Genomic DNA, 21,033 nt, shown 5'->3' on the forward strand with positions numbered 1-21,033 from the left:
AATAGAGCCCTTACAGGAGGCAGGGTGGAAGGATGTGTAGTCCAGGTAACTAGACATTTTGCGGCGGCGCTAAACACTACCACCACGATCTCCTGCGCTGGCAGATCATGACGTTAGTCAAGTGTGCAATGCCCCGCTAATGCCCCGAACCGGATATTGAGTGGTGCCACCTGCCTTACCGCCTGCCGCTAGCAACGACAGATTGAGGGGAGCGTTTTGCAATCAGGAAGGGACTGGGAGAGCGCTATTTAAAGGCGACCGCTTCCTGCCTTTTTTTTTGGTGACATTTTTGCACCAAGCATTCTGAGAGAGAGAGAGACTTCTGGAGAGATTCAACGCTGTGTGAAGGAGTTTTGGGTACTGAGCAGCACTTTGCAGGTTCATTTTGATTTGACCTTGCATCGATTTAGAAGAGACTGTGGGGGCTGCACTCTGAGCTCTTTCCCTGGGCCTCTCCATTGTTCTTTCCAGCAGATTTGATGTACAGGTCTCTCCAGGCCGAGATTCAAGGCTGCAATGAGCAGGGTGTGGATGGAGAGCAAGATCGACCCTCCCCTTTAAGAACTGGCCGGCGCCAGTGTGTCTGTGTTCCATTGCTGACTGACATCACATGAGCTTCGCCAGCGCTCTGAGGTAGCGCCTCGCTCCTCGGCCTTTGCGCCTTAAGAGAGGTGTGTAGCACCTGATTTAGCGCTCCAATCAACTCCAGGGGCGATAAAAGCCAAGTTTGCAGTTGGAGGCGATAATTAGCGCCAGGCGCTAAACTCTGCGCACGGCCGATAATCGCGCTCCAAACGGGGCGATACCAAATTTTTCCCCCTTTATATCTGTCTTCACGGTAGAAGACACAAAAAACTTTCTGGAAATAACAGGAAACCAATGGTCTAGAGAGAATGAGGAACTTAAAGAAATCAGTGTAAGTAAAGACATAATACTGGAGAAATTAATGGGACTAAGTGGCGACAAATCCCCTGGACCTGACGACCTGCATCCTAGGGTTTTAAAAGAAGTAGCTGCAGAGATAGTGGATGCACTGGTATTAATCTTCCAGAATTCCCTAGATTCTACAACAGTCCCTAAGGATTGGAAGGTAGCAAACTTAATCCCGCTATTTATGAAACAGGAAGAGAAAAAAACGGGGAACTATAGGTCAGTTAGCCTGACATCAGTAGTAGGCAAAATGCTAGAATCTGTTATTAGGGACGTGGTAACAGGGCACTTAGAAAATCGTAATATGATTAGGCAGAGTCAACATGGTTTTATGAAAGGGAAATCGTGTTTGACAAATCTGTTAGAGTGTTTTGAAGATGTAACTAGTAGGATGGATAAGGGGGAACCAGTGGATGTGGTGTAGTTGGATTTTCAAAAAGCATTCTAAGGTGCCACACAAAAGGTTATTACACAAAATTAGGACTCATGATATTGGGGGTAATATATTAGCATGGATTGAGGATTGGTTAATGGACAGAAAACAAGAGTAGGAATAACAGGGTCATTTTCGGGTTGGCAGGCTGTAACTAGTGGGGTACCGCAAGGACCAGTGCTTGGGCCTCAGCTATTCACAATCTACATCAATGATTTGGATGAGGGGACCAAATATAATATATCCAAGTTTGCTGATGATACGAGGCTAGATAGGAATGTAAGTTGTGAGGAGGATGCAAAGAGGCTGCAGAGAGATATAGACAGGTTGACTGAGTGGACAAGAACATGGCAACTGGAATACAACGTGGGGAAATGTGAAGTTATCCACTTTGGTAGGAAAAACAAAAAAGAATATTTTTTGAATGGTGAGAGACTGGGAAATGTTTGCATTCAGAGGGACCTGGGTGTCTTTGTACATGAATCACAGACAGTTAACATGCAGCTACAGCAAGCAATTAGGTAAGCAAATGGTATGTTTGCTTTTGTTACAAAGGGATTAGAGTATAAGAGTAAAGAAGCCTTACTACAATTATACAGGGTCCTGGTGAGGCCACACCTGGAGTGCTGTGTACAGTCCGAGGGAGGGAAATTGGCCCGCGCCCCCTTTGGGGCGATAACTTTCAGCGCCGCGGTACTGCAGGCCTCGCTCCCCTGATTAAAGGGGAGGGGCCTAGCGCAGCGCACACCAGGGCCCTGCTGGGCCACCGGGGGATGGGGTGTCGGCAAAAGAGCCCAGCACTCAAAAGGAGTGCCGTGTTGCCCGATCGTGGCCGGCACCCCGCAGCAGGAGGCCAGAGGGGGCAGGTGCTGGCAGGCGGCACAAAAAAATGGCCGCCCGGCACCTGCCCTTTAATTATCGCCGCCCCGGCCACAAAAACACCACCCTGACCCTGTCGGACATAGTGTCCAGCGGTAGGTCGGGGGGCACGAGCCAAGTTTGCGGCCGGGATGTGAGTGGGGCATTGCGCAGGGCGATGACATCATCATCGGAGGCGTCATGTCATGGGGCGCTACTGGCTACCGCTGCCGCTAACCTCTCGCTGAATTTCGTGGGAGGCGTTAGTGGCGCCACGCCCGGGCGCTAGTTGCTAGCAACCAAATTTCCCCCCCCCCCCAGTCTCCTTACCTAATGAAAGACATACTTGCCTTAGAGGGAGTGCAGCGATGGTTCACTAGACTGGTTCCTGGGATGAGGGGATTGCCCTATGAGGAGAGATTGAGTAGGCTAGGCCTATATTCCCTAGAGTTTAGAAGAATGAGAGGTGATCTCATTGAAGCACATAAAATCCTTAAGGGGCTTGACAGGGTTAATACTGAGAAAATATTTCCCCTGGCTGGGGAACCTAGAACACGGGGTCACAGTCTCAGAATAAGGGGTCGCCCATTTAGGACTGAGATGAGGAGGAATTTCTTCTCTCAGAGGGTCGTGAATCTTTGGAATTCTCTACCCCAGAGAGCTGTGGAGGCTCAGTCGTTGAGTATATTCAAGACAGAGGCCGATAGATTTTTGGGAACGAAGGGAATTAAGGGATATGGGTGTTAAGTCTGTGTGTTATATTGAGAATTACTACACAGACCACAAGAGTAAACTTTAACAGGTCTTTACTAGTCGAAGGTCAGGGCGGAACTGCCCAATAAATCATTACACAGCACTTATATACCGGTGTGGTCACCACCGGTATTACAGTATACAGCAGCCAAGATAAAGTAGTGCTACCCTTAAAATAGTTCTCTTAAAGGTGGAACGGTTACATACACTACAATCCTCCCTTTTTAGCTTAACAGTATATATTCCCCATTAAACATAACATCATAACATATATACACAACTTCATGTAAAACAGTTCACAGATTCAGTCTCTGAGGGGGCGCCTCCTGCGCCTCCTGACTCGGTCCGGATAACGCCTCGGTGGTGTAGTAGTTCTCGGTGGTGTAGTAGGTTCTCGTTGCTGGGGTGACTCATCTAATAGTCCTTCACTGGACTTAACAGCTTGAACTTTCTTAACTTCAGAACCAGCATTGCTGACTTCTAAAGGCTCGAGTACCTTGGGAAGTTTTCCTACTTCCAGACTGATTTGGCTCAGTTCGGAGGGACCACGTGCGTGACCTGGTAGGGGTGATAATGGTTCAGATGAGTCATCATCTTCTGCTTCTTTTCTATTGTCTTCTATTTCCTCCATCACTTCAGCTTTTGCCTCTGCCAATTTCAATTTTTCATCTGCTAAGTTCAATTTTTCATCTGCTAATTTCATCTGCTCAATTTTTTGTTCTGACTGTAAGCTTTCCACTTGCAGCTTCAGCTTTTCATTGGAAAACTTAAGTTGCCTCATCTCCTCCATGCCCAGCTGGACGTTAGCCAGCTTTTGTTCCAAATCCAGACATCTCTCCTGAAGAGACTTCTTCATGTGTTCAGCTTCATCCAGCTTTTTCTGGGCTTCCTGCAAGTCTCTTACTAATGACATCACTTGTGATTTCAATACTTCAACTTCATTCGGAGATTGATTGTTCGGACTATTCAATCCCTCTACTGGAGCAGCTGTTTCAGCGTTCTGTTGTTCTACATTGACGTGAGTCAGCGTACTCTTGGCATCCAAGGGCTGCTCTGCTGCAATCTTCTCAGTCTGTGTTGCAACCTCAGCTGTTTCAATAACTTTTGAGAGCTCCGAAACCCTTTCCTTTGAATATTGAAGCTCGTGTTCAAGTTTTTCCAATTTCAGAGTCTTGTCCCTCAGCATATGAAGGAGTTGGCTGACCGTTAACTCTTCTGACATCAGATGTTTCCCAGTATCGTCGTCATGTGTTTTTGACGTATAGGCTGCAGGGCTGTTTGTAACCTTGCACTGGGGGTTCTTTGTTGCTTTTAATTCGCCATCATCCGCAGCCTCCACCATTCGAATTTCAACAAATGTATCGTCCGGTGATGCTGCACCCAACTTCAGTAGGAGCTCGGAATTCATGGCAACCAAATCAGCCTTTCCTGCCTGTAACCTGCTAACAAGCGCCTTCAGTTGCTGAACATCCTGCTCCACCAGATTAGCGCACGCACCTTCAGAAACTGAATCAGCTTTGATTCGTTTGGCCTCCTCGCGCCGACGGTTTGTGTGTTCCTGCTCCATTTTCTCAATCAGCTGCTTCTGCTGTCTTCCCAGATTCTCCAACTCTGTGTCAAAGAACTTTTTCTTTGCATTCATCTCTTGCTCAAAACGGCGAATCATTTGTTCTAATTGCTGTTGTAGTTTGAGATTGAGTTGAGTTCGAGCCCGGTGTTCCTCAGAAATGTGCATGTCTGTAGACTGGACGGACTCAGAATTCTCTGTCAAACTATGTTGTTGTTGTTCAGTGGAATTCTGTTCTGATACTTTGTTCTCTCCTGAAGCATTTATACACTCCTTCGTTTTTCCATCATTAGTCTGCAAGTCCATTTTAGACTTGTCTTTTGCACATGGGCTGGTCTTACCATCATCAGTTCCAGGGTCTGAGCTGATTGTCTTCACCGAGTTCTCACTCTCTGCTTTGTCACTGTCACTGCTGCATATGCCCTCATCCAATATTCTGGACAATCGTGCAGGTTTGACATCTTTTCTTTTTCCGGAATCTCCCGTTATTGCTTTTAGGGAGTGCCAGTCCATATTTATTTTCCTGATCCACTCCCGTCCCAGAAGTGGTGGACCTCCCTCAGGTAGTACATATATGTCCATTCCTTGGTGTTCTTTGCCCTTGTGTACCACCTTGACTTTTATCCTTCCGATGGGGTATACTCTTTGCCCCGTGTATGTCTTTAATACTATCTCCGTATCCCGTAGGGGAATATGTGTGAATAACCTTTCGTAATCTTGCTTATTCATGACCGTCAACGCCGATCCGGTGTCCAATTCCATCTTCACTTGGGCTCCTGCTATCTGCAGGGTGACCCAGATAGTTTGTCGGTCAGCTTCCTTACTCACATTGTGAATTCTCAGACTACCCAGTTCCTTGCTGTTGGAGTCTGAATCCGAATTCTGTTCATCCGAACTCTTCTCAGCCACCTTGTGTACCTTGCTGCACTTTTCCTGCGGTGACTTTTTGTTGCTGGTCTTCTTTCCTGACCGGCATACTTTAGCTATGTGACCAAGCTTGCCACATTTTCTACATTCCTGGTTTTTAAACCAGCATTAGTTCTGATCGTGTGTTGTCTTCCCACAACGATAACATTTCGTTGTACCCAAAGCCATTTGATCTACGCTGAGTACCGCTGCCTTCAGCTGCATTTCCGCAGTGCCTCTCGCTGCGGCTTCGTGCGATGCTGCAATAGAGACAGCCTTATCAAGTGTAAGATCATTCTCTTCAAGTAGCCGCTTTTGTGTTCCTTCTTTCGACAATCCGCACACGAATTTGTCTCTCAGTGCCTCTGTCAGTCCTTCCCCAAACTGACAGTATTTTGCTAGCTTACGCAGTTCAATTAAGTACTCCGCATTGCTTTCCTCTTTCAGTTGCGTTCTCGCATAAAATTTAAACCGTTCCGCTAACATCAGCAGTGTGGGGTTCAAATGATCCTTCAGGACAGCAACAATATTAGCGAAAGTCTGATCCGCCAGTTTAGCTGGTGATAGAAGATGCTTCAATAGCCCGTATGTCTTCGCACCCATTGAGTTTAGTAAGGTTAGTGCTTTATCTTCATTTGATATTTTATTTGCCTTACAATATATCTCTATGCGTTCTACATACGTGGCCCAATCTTCAACATCGGGATCGAAATCGTTGATGTTACCACGCTTAGGCATCCTCGCAATCTTCTTGAGAAACAAAAATAAATTTTTCTTTAACTTTTTTTTTTTCAAAATGGCGGTTTCCCGCACTTGTCTTCTTCCCCACCTACTAAAATGGCGGCTTCCCGCGTTTGCCTTTCTCCCCCGCTGGCTGTAATGGCGATTGCCGTATTGCTGCATTCGCCCTCCCCAGCGGTTTTCAAATCGTGCCTCCCAGCCCCTCTTGCAGTCCGGTCATTTCCCCCGGCTGCGGCTGAGTTCTCCGCAGTTTTTTTTTAAATTTTCTCCCGCGCCTTACGCTGACCCGGTCGCTGCGCCTCGCGGCCTCGGTAGCTGCCCGGCCTTTTTCACCGGTCGCGGTCGAGCTCTCTCTCGACGCTGTTGCGCCTCCCAGCCCGCTTGCAGCCCGGTCTCTCACACCGGCTGCGTTTGTATTCACCGCGGCTTCCGTGCCTTACGCTGCCCCAGTCTCAGCGCCTCTGGCCCCGACTTCTGTCCGGCTCTTTTCCCCCCGGCCGTGGTCGAGTTCTCCGCCCTTATCTCCTCCGTTCTTCCCTCCCCTATTTCACAGCCAACGTGGCCGACTTGCTGCTCGTCGCTGATCGGCTTACCCACCACCGTGATAGAAGGGATGATCACTGCCTGTTGCTGATGGAAGGCTTCGTGTCAGAATTCTTCCTTTGCTCTGCAGACTCGAGTCTTCTCTCAGCAGAATGATGAGGGCGGATGCCTCTTCTCGACGCCCGTTAAACTGCCTTGGATGTATCTCTGCCACAGGGTAAGATCGTACTCGTCGCCACTGTTAAGTCTGTGTGTTATATTGAGAATTACTACACAGACCACAAGAGTAAACTTTAACAGGTCTTTACTAGTCGAAGGTCAGGGCGGAACTGCCCAATAAATCATTACACAGCACTTATATACCGGTGTGGTCACCACCGGTATTACAGTATACAGCAGCCAAGATAAAGTAGTGCAACCCTTAAAATAGTTCTCTTAAAGGTGGAACGGTTACATACACTACAATGGGGATAGTGCGGGAAGGTGGAGTTGAGGTAGATCAGCCATGATCTTGTTGAATGGCGGAGCAGACTCGAAGGGCCAAATGGCCTACTCCAGCTCTTATTTTTTATGCTCTTATGTTCTCCAAGTAAGAATTAAATTTGTCCTTAACAATAGTCTCTAGTAGTTTTCCCACGACTGACGTTAGACTGATTACCCTGTAGTTACCAGGTTTATCACTCCTCCCTTTTTTGAACAGGGGTGTAACATTTACAATCCTCCAGTCCTCTGGCACCACTCCCATATCAAAGGAGGATTGAAAGATTGTGGCCAGAGCTTGTTATCTCCACCATTGCTTCCCTCAGCAACCTAGGCTGCATCCCATCTAGACCAGGTGACTTGTTAACTTTGAGTGATGTCAACCTATTTAGCACCTCCTTTCTATCTATTTTTATCCTCTCCAATGGGGGAAAAATTCAGTTGGTTGCGCCACCCGTTAGTGCCTTAAGAGGGCGCTAAGTGGGGCGCAAACCAACTAGCGCCCGGGCGCGGCACTGCCCACGACTCCCATCAAATTCAGTGGGCGGTTAGTGGTGGCGCTAACCGCTAGCGCTGCGCTGCTGGCGATGACGTCATCGGTGTGCGCAGCGCCCTGCTCACGCCCCGGCCGCGATCTTTGGGAGCGCCCCCGATTTACCGCCGGACGCTATGTCCGACAGGGTCAGGGTGGCGTACCTGTGGCCGGGGAGGCGCAAATTAAAGGCGAGGTGCGGGGCGCCCATTTTTGTTGTTGGCCGCCTGCCAGCACCTGCCTGCGCTCCCGTCCCCGGCCTCCGGAACCCCCCCCCGCGGAGTGCCGGCTGTGCTCCAAGAGCCCGGCACTTCTCTTGGGTGCCGGGCTCTTTTGCTGGCACTCCCGATCCCCGGGGGCCCAGCTGGGCCCCAGATCATGCTGCACAAGGCCCCTCCCCTTTAAGAAGGGGAGGAAGGCCTGCAATACCGCAGCGCGACGTGCCGCAGCGTGTGGCGCTGTGGCACGTAGCGCCACGATATTCACGCGCAGCGCCCCAAGAGGGAGGCGGGGCACCTCCAGTAGTGCCCCGCTTCCCTTTGGGGCGCAACCGACCAATTTCCGCCGTGGGGGCGCTAGGCGAAGTTAGCGCCCCAAACGGGGCTATACCTAATATCGCTACTCCCCCCTCCACCACTGCAACATTAACTTCTCCCTTTTATTTTGTCAAGACAGATGCAAAGTGTTCATTCAATACCTCAGTCATGCCCTCTGCTTCCACTAGAAGAGTTCCTTTTTTGTCCCTAATCGACCCCACTATTCCTTTAACTATCTTTTTACTTTTTATATGTTTACAAAAGACTTTTGGGTATCCTTTTATTTTACCCGGGCATCTTTTCTCAAATTCTCTCTTTGCCCTTCTTATATTCCTTTCCAATTTCCCCCTGCACTCTCTGTATTCTGCCTGGTTTACGTCTACATTCTGTACCTGACATCCGTTATAAACCTCCTGTTTCTGTTTTATTTTAACCTCTATTTCCTTTGTCATCCAGGGAACTCTAGCTTTGGGTGCGCTATCTTTCCTCCTTATGAGCTTGGTTGGTACCCGAATTATGTCCGCCTTGAAGGCCTGTGCTAAAATATGAAATCATACCTTGGTATATCAGGCTAGGACAGCTCAAAAACCAGTATTAAAACTTGTACTTCTTGCAATCTAGTATACTGTATTCACTGCTCACGATGTGGTCTCCTCTACATTGGGGAGACCAAATGCAGATTGGGTGGCCGCTTTGCGGAACACCTCCGTTCAGTCCGTAAGGGGGACCCCGAGCTTCCGGTCGCCTGTCATTTTAATTCACCGCTCCATTCCCACTCAGTCCTCACCATCCTTGGCCTCTTGTATTGTTCCACGGAAGCTCAGTGTAAGCTCGAGGAACAGCACCTCATCTTCCGAATAGGCACTTTGCAGCCTTCCGGACTCAATAATCGAGTTCAACAATTTCAGATCATAACCTCGGCCCCTATTATATTTTTACTTATATTTTTTATCCACCCCTTTGTTTTGGTTTTTCCCTCCCCCCCCTTTCCTTTTTTTTCTCTCTCCCACATGGCAGCTGTCTCCCATTCTGCCAGCACATTTCACACCTAATCTAGAGCCGTCTTTTGTCTCCACTAGTCCTATCACCATCTCGTCTCGTTTTGAATACCTCTTAATGTCTCTTCTTCTCTTTTGTTCTCTCCCAGCCTGGCCTCTTAATCTATTTCATTCCCTGTGCCTCTTTAGTCGTGATAAAGGGTTCACCTGAAACGTCGACTCTAATTTCTCTCCACGGATGTTGCCTGGCCTGCTGAATTTTTCCAGCATTTTCTGTTGTTATTTCGGATTTCCAGCAGTATTTTGCTATCGTTAAAACAGAGGTTGTTTTGGTACCTGCGTCAGATCTTAAAATATAAACTTTTATAGTTTTATGGCTATATAAGTTTGCTGGAGGAGGCAGTCCGAGCTGATATACCCGGTGATGGAACCCAAATCAGCTGTGTGGCAGACTCAGTAATCTGATACCAGAGCCAGACCTGTCAGTCCAAAGTCCTCCAGCACTGTTAATGATTGACCAACCAGCCTGGATCAAAAGTGGAACCTGGAGAAGTGGTCCTGTCACTGGGGGCAGGACAGGCTTCCTCCTTCTAGTGTACAGAAAATGCTTTAATGTGCAAGATGGTCATTACTGGACAAGTAATTGTTTTAGCTGGTTAAACTCCAACAGTGCTCCTGTGCACACCGAGCTCTGCCAATTTGCAGCGAAGCTCTCTGGCCTTAGATAAGTGGGTCCCTCTGGGAACAGAGCGTGCGCTCCATATTGGGAAAGCGGAAACCCGGCAAATAGTTTTCTCAGTAGCTTCAATCGGAGACTCTTAAAGGTGGCGATCGGTTTCTGGAGCTACCTGACCAAAAACAATTATTGGGATTCGGCAGTGCAGTGTCTATATTGATAACACTGATCATTAATGATACAAAGCAATATGTGGAATCTGGAACTTCTCCCCCAAGCTGTTGAGGCTAGGTCAAATGAAAATTTCAAAACTGAGATTGATGGATTTTTGTTACGCAAGGGAATTAAGGGTGACAGAACCAAGGCGGGTAAATTGACTTAATATACAGATCAACCATGATCTAATTGAATGACGGAACAGGCCCGAGGGGCTCAATGGCCTCCTCCAGTTCCTATGTTCCTATGTCAGAAAATAGTTATTAAACTATTCAAAAGTTAAAGAGCAGCAGTCTGGTAAAGAAGTACAAATCAAATTTGTCAACGTTTAACAAGTTTAATGTTTAATGTTCTGGCGAAAGGTCATCGACCTGAAACGTAAACTCTGTTTCTCTTTCCACAGATGCTGCCTAACGTGTTGAGTATTTCCAGCATTTTCTGTTTTTATTTCAGATTTCCAGCATCTGCAGTATTTTGCTTCTGTCTTGTTAATGTGGATTATGAATAAATAATGCAACAAGATGTGTTTCACAATCTCATGCTTCACAAACCTGGATCTTCAATCATCATATAAGCAGTTTGCCGGGAACATTATAATCAGAGACACATCTTTATGGTGGTAAAATTATAGAGGATGCAGCAAGATGCTGCCATTCTGAAAACCCTGGGTTCATGAAGTGCCACAAGTGGAGGATGCCATTGATCTCTCTAATGTGGATGAAAACTCCATCAATTTCATGAACCGGGGGATTTAATTCCCTAAATGTCCAGATAGTAAGTGATGCTAGTCACCCCATTATGCATACTACCTGTGAAGTAGCCATGATTCAATTATTCTCAGGCAATCCAGCATACCTGCACTGCTCAACCACAGCAGAGTGACTGATAGGAGACCAGGGGTACACGCTCAGCTTTGGCCAATGACACCTTTTCAGAATCCATGAACAGAGGCCAAAAACAGGGCAGTGATGCTTTTGGGCACCACCAGGATCACTGTGGAACAGACCATCATAATTCTCAAGTCCTGTTTCCAGTACCTGGGGCTTCCCCTGCAGTACAGTCCAGCAAGGGTTTCCAGAATGGCAGCATTTTGCTGCATACTCTGTAATTTAGACCATTACAGGAGGACAAGCACAGAAGATGAAGAAGGAGAAGATGGTGGGGACCAATTCCCTGTGTATAACAAAGAAGCCCCGGCGAGAGAGAGGGGAGGTGGGCCCACAAACCCCACTGCCAGCAGCACATGCCATCAGGCGGGAGATCATCACCAACTTCTTGCAGTAAAGAGGGTGCCCTCATCTGCTTCGCATCTTCAGCCTCCGATCTTCGGGTAAGCATTCTCCAAGGCGGCCTTCGAGACACACGACAACGCAAAATCGTCGAGCAGAAACTGATAGCCAAGTTCCGCACCCATGAGGACGGCCTCAACCGAGATCTTAGGTTCATGTCACGCTACATGTAACCCCACCTGATGCAGGGTCATCCAGACTCGAGTCGACATTGGCTTGTTCTCTCTACACAGATGTGGCCGGACCTGCTGTGATTTCCAGCAAAAAAAAATGTTTTTTGTCTGTTTTTTTGTTTTTCATACAGACCCCAGCATCTGCAATATTTGACCCCTTGTGACCCCACCTCATTGTTCTTTGATGTAATATTTTCCTGACTGACCTGTTTGGACACCATTCACACCTTTGATTGCTGTGATTATCTCTCTGCCGAGGTGTGATAAATGGCAGCTGGAAACATTACCTGTAAACATCTGACATTATTCTCTGACTATATAAGCTGTGTCTTTATGCATTTCTCCACTTCACCTGACGAAGGAGCAGCGCTCCGAAAGCTTGTGATTTCAAATAAAGCTGTTGGACTATAACCTGGTGTTGTGTGACTTCTTACACTTAAACAATCTGTAATACCTCTAACATCCTCTCTGGGAAAAGAACATTAATCACCTTAAGGAAGAGATAACCGGAGGCTTCCCCGGAAAAAATACACAGAATGCCATCTTGTCCCTGCATTCTACGTCTACCTTTTATCACTGTGACTAACCCTTGTGCCTAAAGCTCTGTTTGTGCCGGTTCCTGAGCTCCTGCTCCAATGTGGTGATACCTCAGTGTCAGGAAGTTGTGATGTTTGTGGCTGGGACTGTACCACAGGAGCCCTTGAGGACACAAGTGGTGCTCATCTTAGTGAAGCCAATGTCATTGAAGGACCTACATCTGGTCTCATGTCACTTATGCATCCAGTGCCTAATGGGTGTGGACCAGAAGATCCCTCCAGTGCTTGCTTTGGAGGCAGCTGTATTGATGACGGCGCAATGTCAGTGTTGGGCATGGCCTCGGTTGGGCTAATGGTCTGTGTGAAAGCAGATCAAATAGTTCCAATTAAGTCCATAAAACCCTGAAATAGATGGACTTCAGGCCCTCTGTGGAGACAACTGCCCTTAGGGCCTCATCCTGATGTCCTGAGCCTGCATCGATCTCCTGGACTGCCGCAGTCATGCACTGTATTGCAGATGTGGATTGTGGACTCCTCCCACATCATCTGCACCACATGAGAGGAGACTGCCCGCATGTGAGATCTATGCTCCTGAATCATAGATATTTGAAAGTCTGGGCCCTGAGATCTTGGTCCTAGGGCTCCTCAGCCAAGGGCAGCCATTTCTGCCAAGTCCAGGAAGAAGCAACTATTTCCAGATCATTCCCTCCCACCTCCCCCTGCTCACTGATGCTTTTACCTAACAAAAATCTATTGACCTTAGTCTTGAAAGTATCAACTGTCCCAGCATCCACAGCCTTTTCGGGGAGGGAGTTCCAGAGTTCTACTACCCTTTGTTTGAAGAAGCGTTTCCTGATTTCACTCCTGAACGGACTGGCTCTAATTTTAAGGTTATGCCCCCTTGTTCTGGGCTCCCCCGCCAGAGGAAATTGTTTCTTTTTTATCTATCCTGTCAAATCCTTTTATCATTTCAAACATCTCGATTCGATCACCTTCTAAACTCAAGTGGATACAAGCCAAGTTCACGCAACCTGCCCTCATAATTTATCCTTTTAAGAAAATATATTAGTTATAAAGTTTGAAGAAACTAAATCTAATTATCAATACCGTGACCGTAATTCAATTTAAATCTAGAACAAGAGTACATTGGACACAAAAGTTATACCTGACCCTATTAAAGAAAGGGTATGAAGAGAACAATTGGTCAATAAAGAGGATAAGCTGAGAAACGTGTAATAAAAGAGAGACAAACAGGGTGGAAATAGAGGAAGACAGAAGGAAAAGCAACCTAGAAACCAAACAAATAGAGGGAAAGAGAAATAGAGAGGGAGAAAAATGATCGGCAGAGCGGGGCCACTCAATTTCATTATTGTGCTCTTCACTCGGTCGAAACCTGGAACAAGAGTACACTAAACACACAAGTTATACTTGACACCATTAAAGAAAGAAGGATCTAAAAAAACAATTGTCAATAAACAGAAGAATGAGTATGAAAACTTGGAGTAAAAGAAGGACAGATAGAAAGAAAGTTAGACACAATAAATAGGACAGAAATGGAGAAAAACAGATTGAAAAAGCAACTCATCTACAGAAGGAAAGAAAAACTGAGCGGGTTAAATGTGCTCCACACAATGAGGCCCCTCACCTTCAGCCAGCCCCATTCACTCTCTGTCATCTCACTGCTGGTACTTTACCTTTGCAAACGACAGGTGAGGGTTGCTCAGGTCTACCTGAAGAATGTTCCCAATGAAAGGCAAACCCCAGGGCCCGGGAGGGTAGTTCTGACACTTCTTCCATCTCTTCATGAAGTCAAAGGCCAGGGCAAACACAGTGCAGAACACGGCCAGCATGGTGAACTTGTCAAATACTGTGTGCAGGAACTCAGAGAAAGCCATGAGCTCCATGTTTCCCAGAGAGACAAACACTTGTCCAGCAGCCAACGAGCAGAGAACAAATCCCGCCCAGTCTGTCAGCTGAATGTGAGCAAGAGCTGCTGTCGAGCATTACTGGGAGTGGCCATCCACTCTATCACAGCACCATGGGACTTTAGCTTACCAATCCACACATCATGTATATAAAACTATATCAATATTAAACCTACTATAGATCAATCACTGCTTTGCTCTTTGCCTCCCTAAAACCTTTCTCCTTTCAGAGTTCGATTAATAAGGTTTTCACATTAATCCATAGAGTTTCAGAAACTTCAGTGAATTCTGTGTTCCTGCGTTTTGTAACTTAAACTCACAAACCCAGAGGCTAAGATTGAACATGCAAAGATATGTGACATTTGCAAACAAGCATTTAAATCTTTCCTATGGTGTTGGTTTACTTGCTATTGTAGCAGAGGCACAAACCAGCAGAATGTCGTACAAATGAGTTAGGCCTTTGCACTGTAATATTGCAAGTAGTAATTTCTAAGTTGATTATTTTTACGATCCATGTTCTTCCCAGGTCCTTTTCTAATACGCAGCACAGAAGTCTACTCCCACAGGCAAGCACTCTCCCGCTCTAAGATTCGAAGAGTAAACAGTACAAGGTAAACTGGGACAGTGTGCCCACAGTGAACGTAAAGCCAAGTAAAATTACAAAATATTAAAAGCATGATTCAGTTGGTGCCCTGATTCTTCATCCTCTCTTGTGAAGTTGCTCCAATGTTATTCCATTAAGCTCCTTTCCTGTTTCACTTTCAGGGATTTAAGCAAAGTACATATCAAACATTCCAGCTCAGCAATCTGACATTTTATAATTAAAAACTGGATTGGATGAATTGCACGTGACACAGTTGTCGCATCATAATCTGTCGGGGTCTCCTGGAGAAGCAAGAGTGGATTTTCCTGTTTCAGCTGACTGCTGCCACAGTCTAAAATGGTCAGGAGCTCTACCAAACACCACTCCCTTTGCACGCCAGCGCAGTTTCTAGTAGGCAGGTCCTGTACATGGATTTTCATCAACCTTTGTAAATTATTTGCCTTGTCTTCCCCAGCACCATTACTGGCACCAATGGCTTTCCCAATGGGAATCCCAAGGTGAGATGCTCAAAGGGGGAGAAGGTGCCAGAGGAGATGGGGGACAGACCGAGGTGTGATTTGGTGATAAGAACCACACCGCCACCATGGCAGTTTGGGCGGGGCAGGTGGCAGAAGGTATAGCCAGGAGGGGAGGCTTCAGGAAGAACAAAAAAGGGCTGGGAGTGTACTCTAGACCCCCAAATAGTCAGAGGGAGATAGAAGAGCAAATATGTATGCAAATTTCTGAGAAGTGCAAAACCAATAGGACAGTAAACATAGGGGATTTCAACTACCCTTACATTTACTGGGATAGAATCAGTGTAAAAGGTAGAGAGGGCGCAGAATTCTTAAAATGCTTTCAGGAGAACTTTTTTAGCTAGTACATAGCAAGCCCAACAAGAGAGGGGGCGGTTCTGGACTGTTTTAGGGAATGAAGCGGGCAGGTGGAAGAGGTATCAGTGGGAGAGCATTTTGGTGGTAGTGATCATAATTCAGGTAGATTTAACGTAGTTATGGAAAAGGACCAAGATAGATCAGGAGTAAAAGTTCTCGATCGGGGAAAGGCCAATTTTACTAAGCTGAGATGTGATTTAGCAAAAGTGGACTGGAAACAGCTAATTGAATGTAAATCCGTGTCAGAGCATTCAAGGAAGAGATAGTGAGGATTCAGCGCAAATATGTTCCCGCAAAGATAAAGGGCTCGATTTTCTGTGTGCCATGGAGTCGGGATTGGAGGCGTGCGGGGGGTTAAATTCCCGAAATCGGGGGTCGCGACCCATCCCGCCCCCAACCCGCCTCCATGCCAGTTTCAAAGGAGGTGGGTACCCGCCCCGCACTGGGACCCGCCTACCCGAGGTGGGAAGGGATTAGTGCCAATTAACTGCCTGTTAACAGATAGTTAACGGGCAGTTTTTAGCCTAATCCCAATTTTTAAGCTTGAACTGTGGGATTCCCGACGGCTGCAAACCCCAGCAAGTTGGAGGAGTCGGGCCGTCGGGTTGAAGGGCTTGAAGGGGTCGAGATATTAGTGTTCAGGTGAGTGGTATGTGCATGAGTGCAAAGGTAAGTGTGTTTGGTGTATCTAAAGTGATTAAATAAGTTTTACATACATTTTCTTACCTTTTCAGCCTTCCTTCCTTTAGGTTCTGGGAGTCCCTCATCTCACCGGCACAGAAAGCAGAATGGCTGCGAACTGTCAAAAGTGACAGCCTGCAGCTTTCTGTGCAGGAGAGATTTCTAACTGAGTCTGTGGAGAAGGACTCAGGTTAGAAGTAAGACTGTCAGTGTTTGACAGCTTCAAACAGCTGTGAGACACTGATATTTCATCTTTCAAAAGCTCTTGACAGATGAAATTTCAGTCTGTGACGTCACCTGTTGCCGGGTGGCCCTTAATTGGTCTGCTGAGCCCGCTGGGCGGGCTCAACAAGGTCAATCAAGTTAAAATCGCGTGGATTGGCCGCATCTCGATGGAGGCGGGACTACAATCCCGAAAGTTGTAGTCCCGCCTCCTTCCCGACTTCTGAATGAAAATCCAGCCCAAGGGTGGGAGTCTCAAATCTAGAGCCCCCTGGATGTCGAGTGGCACACAGGGTAGGATAAGGCAAAAAAGGGACGCTTACGTCTGATACCAAGAGCTAAATACTGCAGAAAGCCTAGATAAGAATAGAAAGTGCAGGGGTGAAATTAAAAAGGAAATTAGGAAAGCAAAGAGGGGGCATGAAAAAATATTGGCAAGTAAAATCAAGCAAAATCCAAAGGTTTATAAAAACATAAAGAGCAAGAGGATAGCTAAAGAAAGAGTAGGGCCTATTAGAGACCAAAAAGGAAGCTTGTGTGTGGAGGTGGAAGATGTGGGTATGGTTCTTAATGAATACTTTGCATCTGTCTTCACAAAAGAGAGGGACGATGCAGACATTGTAGTTAAGGAGGAGGAGTGTGAAATATTAGATGAGATAAACATAGTGAGAGAGGAATTATTAAGGGGTTTAGCATTTTTGAAGGTTGATAAATCACCATTTCCAGATGAAATGTATCCCAGGCTGTTAAGAGAAGCAATGGAGGAAATAACGGAGGCTCTGACCATCCTTTTCCAATCCTCTATGGCTACAGGTGCGGTGCCGGAGGACTGGGGGACATTGTACCGTTGTTTCAAAAGGGAGAAAGGGATAGACCGAGTAATTACAGGCCAGTCAGCCTAACCTCTGTGGTGGGAAAATTGGAAAAAATCCTCAGGGACAGTATTAATCGTCATTTAGAAAGTCACGGATTAATCAGGGACAGTCAGCATGCATTTGTTAAGGGAAGGTTGTGTCTGACTAACTTGATTGAATTTTTTGAGGAGGTAACAAGGAGGGTTGATTAGGGTAGTGCGTTTGATGTAGTCTACATGGATTTTAGCAAGGCTTTTGACAAGGTCTCACAGGGAAGACTTGTCAGAAAATTAAAAGTCCATGGGATTCAAGGGAAAGTGGCAAGTTGAATTCAAAATTGGCTCAGTGGCAGGAGGCAAAGGGAAATGGTCCACAGATGTTTTTGTGACTGGAGGGCTGTTTCCAGTGGGGTTCTGATGTGCCTCAATAATTCCGAGACTCGAAGTTAGCAGAACAAAAACAAGGCTTTTATTAACTTAGAACGTAACACGTAAGAGAGAGAGATGTCTTCCTTCTGGAGACTGAGGCCAGACTGAACTAGCTTACAAACAGGGCCAGGTATGGGCGGAGCCCTACACACAGCACATTCCAGCACATTCCAGTATACAATACAGCACATTCCAGTACACAATACAATGAGGTCTGGGGGAAGGGAAATGACACTGAAACCGATCTCAGTCACAGGCAGTGATGAATGGAATATTTCATCACAGGTTCCGCAGGGCTCAGTACTAGGTTCCCTTTTTGTGGTATATATCAATGATTTAGACTTCAATGTAGAGGGCTAACAATGCATGGGAATACACAATAAATGATAGGATACTGAGAAGTGTAAAGGAACAGGGTGACCTTGGAGTGCATGACCACAGATCCCTGAAGGTAGCAGGACAGGAAGATAAGGTGGTTAAGAAGGTATACGGAATGCTTTCCTTTATTAGCCAAGGCATATAATATAAGAGCAGGGAGGTTATGCTTGAACTGTATAAAACACTAGTTACGCCATAGCTAGAGTATTGCGTACAGTTCTGGTCACCACATTGCAGGAAGGATGTGATTGAACTAGAGAGGGTGCAGAGGAGATTTACGAGGATGTTGCCAGGACTGGAGAATTTTAGCTATGAAGGAAGACTGGATAGGCTGGGGTTGTTTTCTTTGGCATAGAGGAGGCTGAGGTGTATTAAATTGTGAGGGGTCTAGATAGAGTGGATAGGAAGGACCTATTCCCCCGAGCAGAGAGGTCAATAACCAGGGGGCATAGATTTAAAGTAATTGGTAGAAGGATTAGAGGGGAGTTGAGGAGAACTTTTTCACCCAGAGGGTGGTGGGGGTCTGGTACGCACTGCCTGAAAAGGTGGTAGAGGCAGAAACCCGCATCGCATTTAAAAAGTACTTGGATATGCACTTGATGTGCCTTCAAGGCTATGGCTATGGAAAGTGAGATTAGGCTGAATAGCTCTTTTTTGGCCGGCACAGACACGATGGGTCGAATGGCCTCCTTCTGAGCTGTAACTTTCAATGTTTCTATGATTCTATGGTTTAGGGGAAGGTATCATTACTCCTCAGCCAGGTTTCCGTCAAGGCCATGATGTTGATGCAATCATCCACAATAAGTACATGGATGGCAAGGGCCTTGTTCACAAGTGAATGGACACTGTGGAGGGAGATGCAGAGAGGGACGGTAGTAACTGACCCAGTGGCATAGTCCACGGGGTCAGCATTGGGAAGGGTGAGTGGGACGGGGAGGAGCTAGGAAAGATTAGCCCCAACTACGTTGTGGGAGAAGGTCGGCGAGAAAGTAGGATGGGGTGTTCGGGTGGCTGCTTGTAAGGAGGCAGCGACGAGTGCCTCGATGGGCCCTTTGGAGGATGTCAAGAGAGGCACAGAGGGAGGCTGTACGCTTATCAAAGAGGGAGTCAAGCCTGGGACGGCGGCAGGAGAGTAGGAAAGTCGGTGAGTGCTGAAGGGTTGGGGTTGGGATTTGGGAGGACAGAGTACCCGAGAGGGGAGAAATGAAAGGAGGCATGATGACAGGAGAGAGGGGTTTAGGAAGGGTAAAGAGTTAAAAGGAAAAAAGTGGGAGAAAAAAGTGGAAATAGAAGTGATAGGCTCGGGTCCGGAGCAGAAGCCAAAAGGCGTACGCAAATGGACACAGAGAAAACTCAAGTTACATAGGCCAGGATAAGATTATGATACATATATCCTGGTAGTAATCTGGGAATAGAGAGGAGACAATAGGAGTCCAGAGTTAGAGTCAGAGGTCCAGTGGTGGGATAAAGTTGACGTAGGTAGGTTGGAGTCAACAAACTGATGACCAGGTTTGGAGACAGGTGCGGCGGGCGAGAGAGACCGAATCTATTTGAAGGGTAGAGTATCGGAGGATGCACTGCTGGAGGTATATCCGTGGGAATGAAGATCCAGGAGGTGTGCGGAATCGGTTGCATGGCAGAAAAACGGTGGTGAAGTTGGAGGTCACCATAAGATCCAGAAGCGGCGGAGAAACGTACTTTGGCCCAGGAATGTGAATCTCTGGCCAGGAACCAGACTGTAGCTGAAGCTGAAAAACCAGAAGGACCAGTAGGACAGATGGTACTCAGTAAAATAATGGGACTTAAGGCGGATAAATCCCCCGGACCTGATGGCCTACATCCTAGGGTCTTGAGAGAAGTAGCGTTCGCGATTGTGGATGCATTGGTGATCATTTTCCAGAACTCCCTGGACTCAGGAAAGGTCCCAGCAGATTGGAAAACTGCTAATGTAACACCCTTATTTAAGAAGGGAAGTAGACAAAAAGCTGGAAACTATAGACCAGTTAGCCTAACATCTGTGGTTGGCAAAATGTTGGAGTCCATTTTTAAGGAAACAGTAACAGAGCATTTGGATAAACATAATTTAATAGGACAGAGTCAGCATGGTTTTACGAAGGGGAAGTCATGTTTGACAAATTTGCTCGAAATCTTTGACGATGTAACATACAGGGTGGATAAAGGGGGACTTCCAAAAGGCATTTGACAAGGTTCCACACAAAAGATTACTGATCAAGATAAAAAATCATGGGATTGGGGTTAATATACTGGCATGGGTTAAAGATTGGCTATCTAACAGAAAACAAAGAGTTGGGATAAATGGTTCGTTCTCGGGCTGGCAATCAGTAACTAGTGGTGTTCCACAGGGGTCAGTGCTGGGACCCCAACTCTTTACAATCTATATTAACGATTTGGAGGAAGGGACTGAGTGCAACATATCCAAGTTTTCCAACGATACAAAGATGGGAGGGAAAGCAGTGAGTGAGGAGGACATAAAAAACCTGCAAAAGGACATAGACAGGCTAAGTGAGTGGGCAGAGATTTGGCAGTGTGAGGTTATGCACTTTGGCAGAAAAAATCAAAGAGCAAGTTATTATCTAAATGGAGAGAAACTGCAAAGTGCTACAGTACAAAGGGATCTGGGGGTCCTGGTGCATGAAACACAAAAAGTTAGTATGCAGGTGCAGCAGGTGATCAGGAAGGCCAAAGGAATCTTGGCTTTTATTGCAAGGGGGATGGAGTATAAAAACAGGGAAGTCTTTCTGCAGTTATACAGGGTATTGGTGAGGCCACACCTGGAATACTGCATGCAGTTTTGGTTTCCATATTTAAGAAAAGATATACTTGCTCTCGAGGCGGTTCAGAGAAGGTTCACTCGGTTGATTCCAGAGATGAGGGGGTTGAC

At 46.6% G+C, this 21,033-nt stretch overlaps 1 protein-coding gene across 2 annotated transcripts in view; it reads right to left on the minus strand.

The window, feature by feature from the left end:
- The window catches only part of LOC147102085 (cytochrome P450 2D15-like), a 62,336-nt gene extending 48,238 nt beyond the window's left edge, over positions 1-14,098 (minus strand). The window contains exon 1 of one of the 2 annotated variants that reach the window (XM_085964263.1): positions 13,862-14,098. In XM_085964263.1, coding sequence (XP_085820389.1) covers positions 13,862-14,071 — 210 coding nt within the window. In that variant the 5' untranslated portion in view covers positions 14,072-14,098. Of the gene's footprint in view, positions 1-9,484; positions 9,563-13,861 lie in introns of those variants that run through there. The other variant, XM_085964262.1, reaches the window with a different exon arrangement.
- Between the last annotated feature and the right edge of the window lie 6,935 nt (positions 14,099-21,033).

Source organism: Somniosus microcephalus, chromosome 22 (assembly GCF_052327205.1).
Source record: "Somniosus microcephalus isolate GS21.2 chromosome 22, FLI_Smic_1.0, whole genome shotgun sequence".
Classification (NCBI taxonomy): domain Eukaryota; kingdom Metazoa; phylum Chordata; class Chondrichthyes; order Squaliformes; family Somniosidae; genus Somniosus; species Somniosus microcephalus.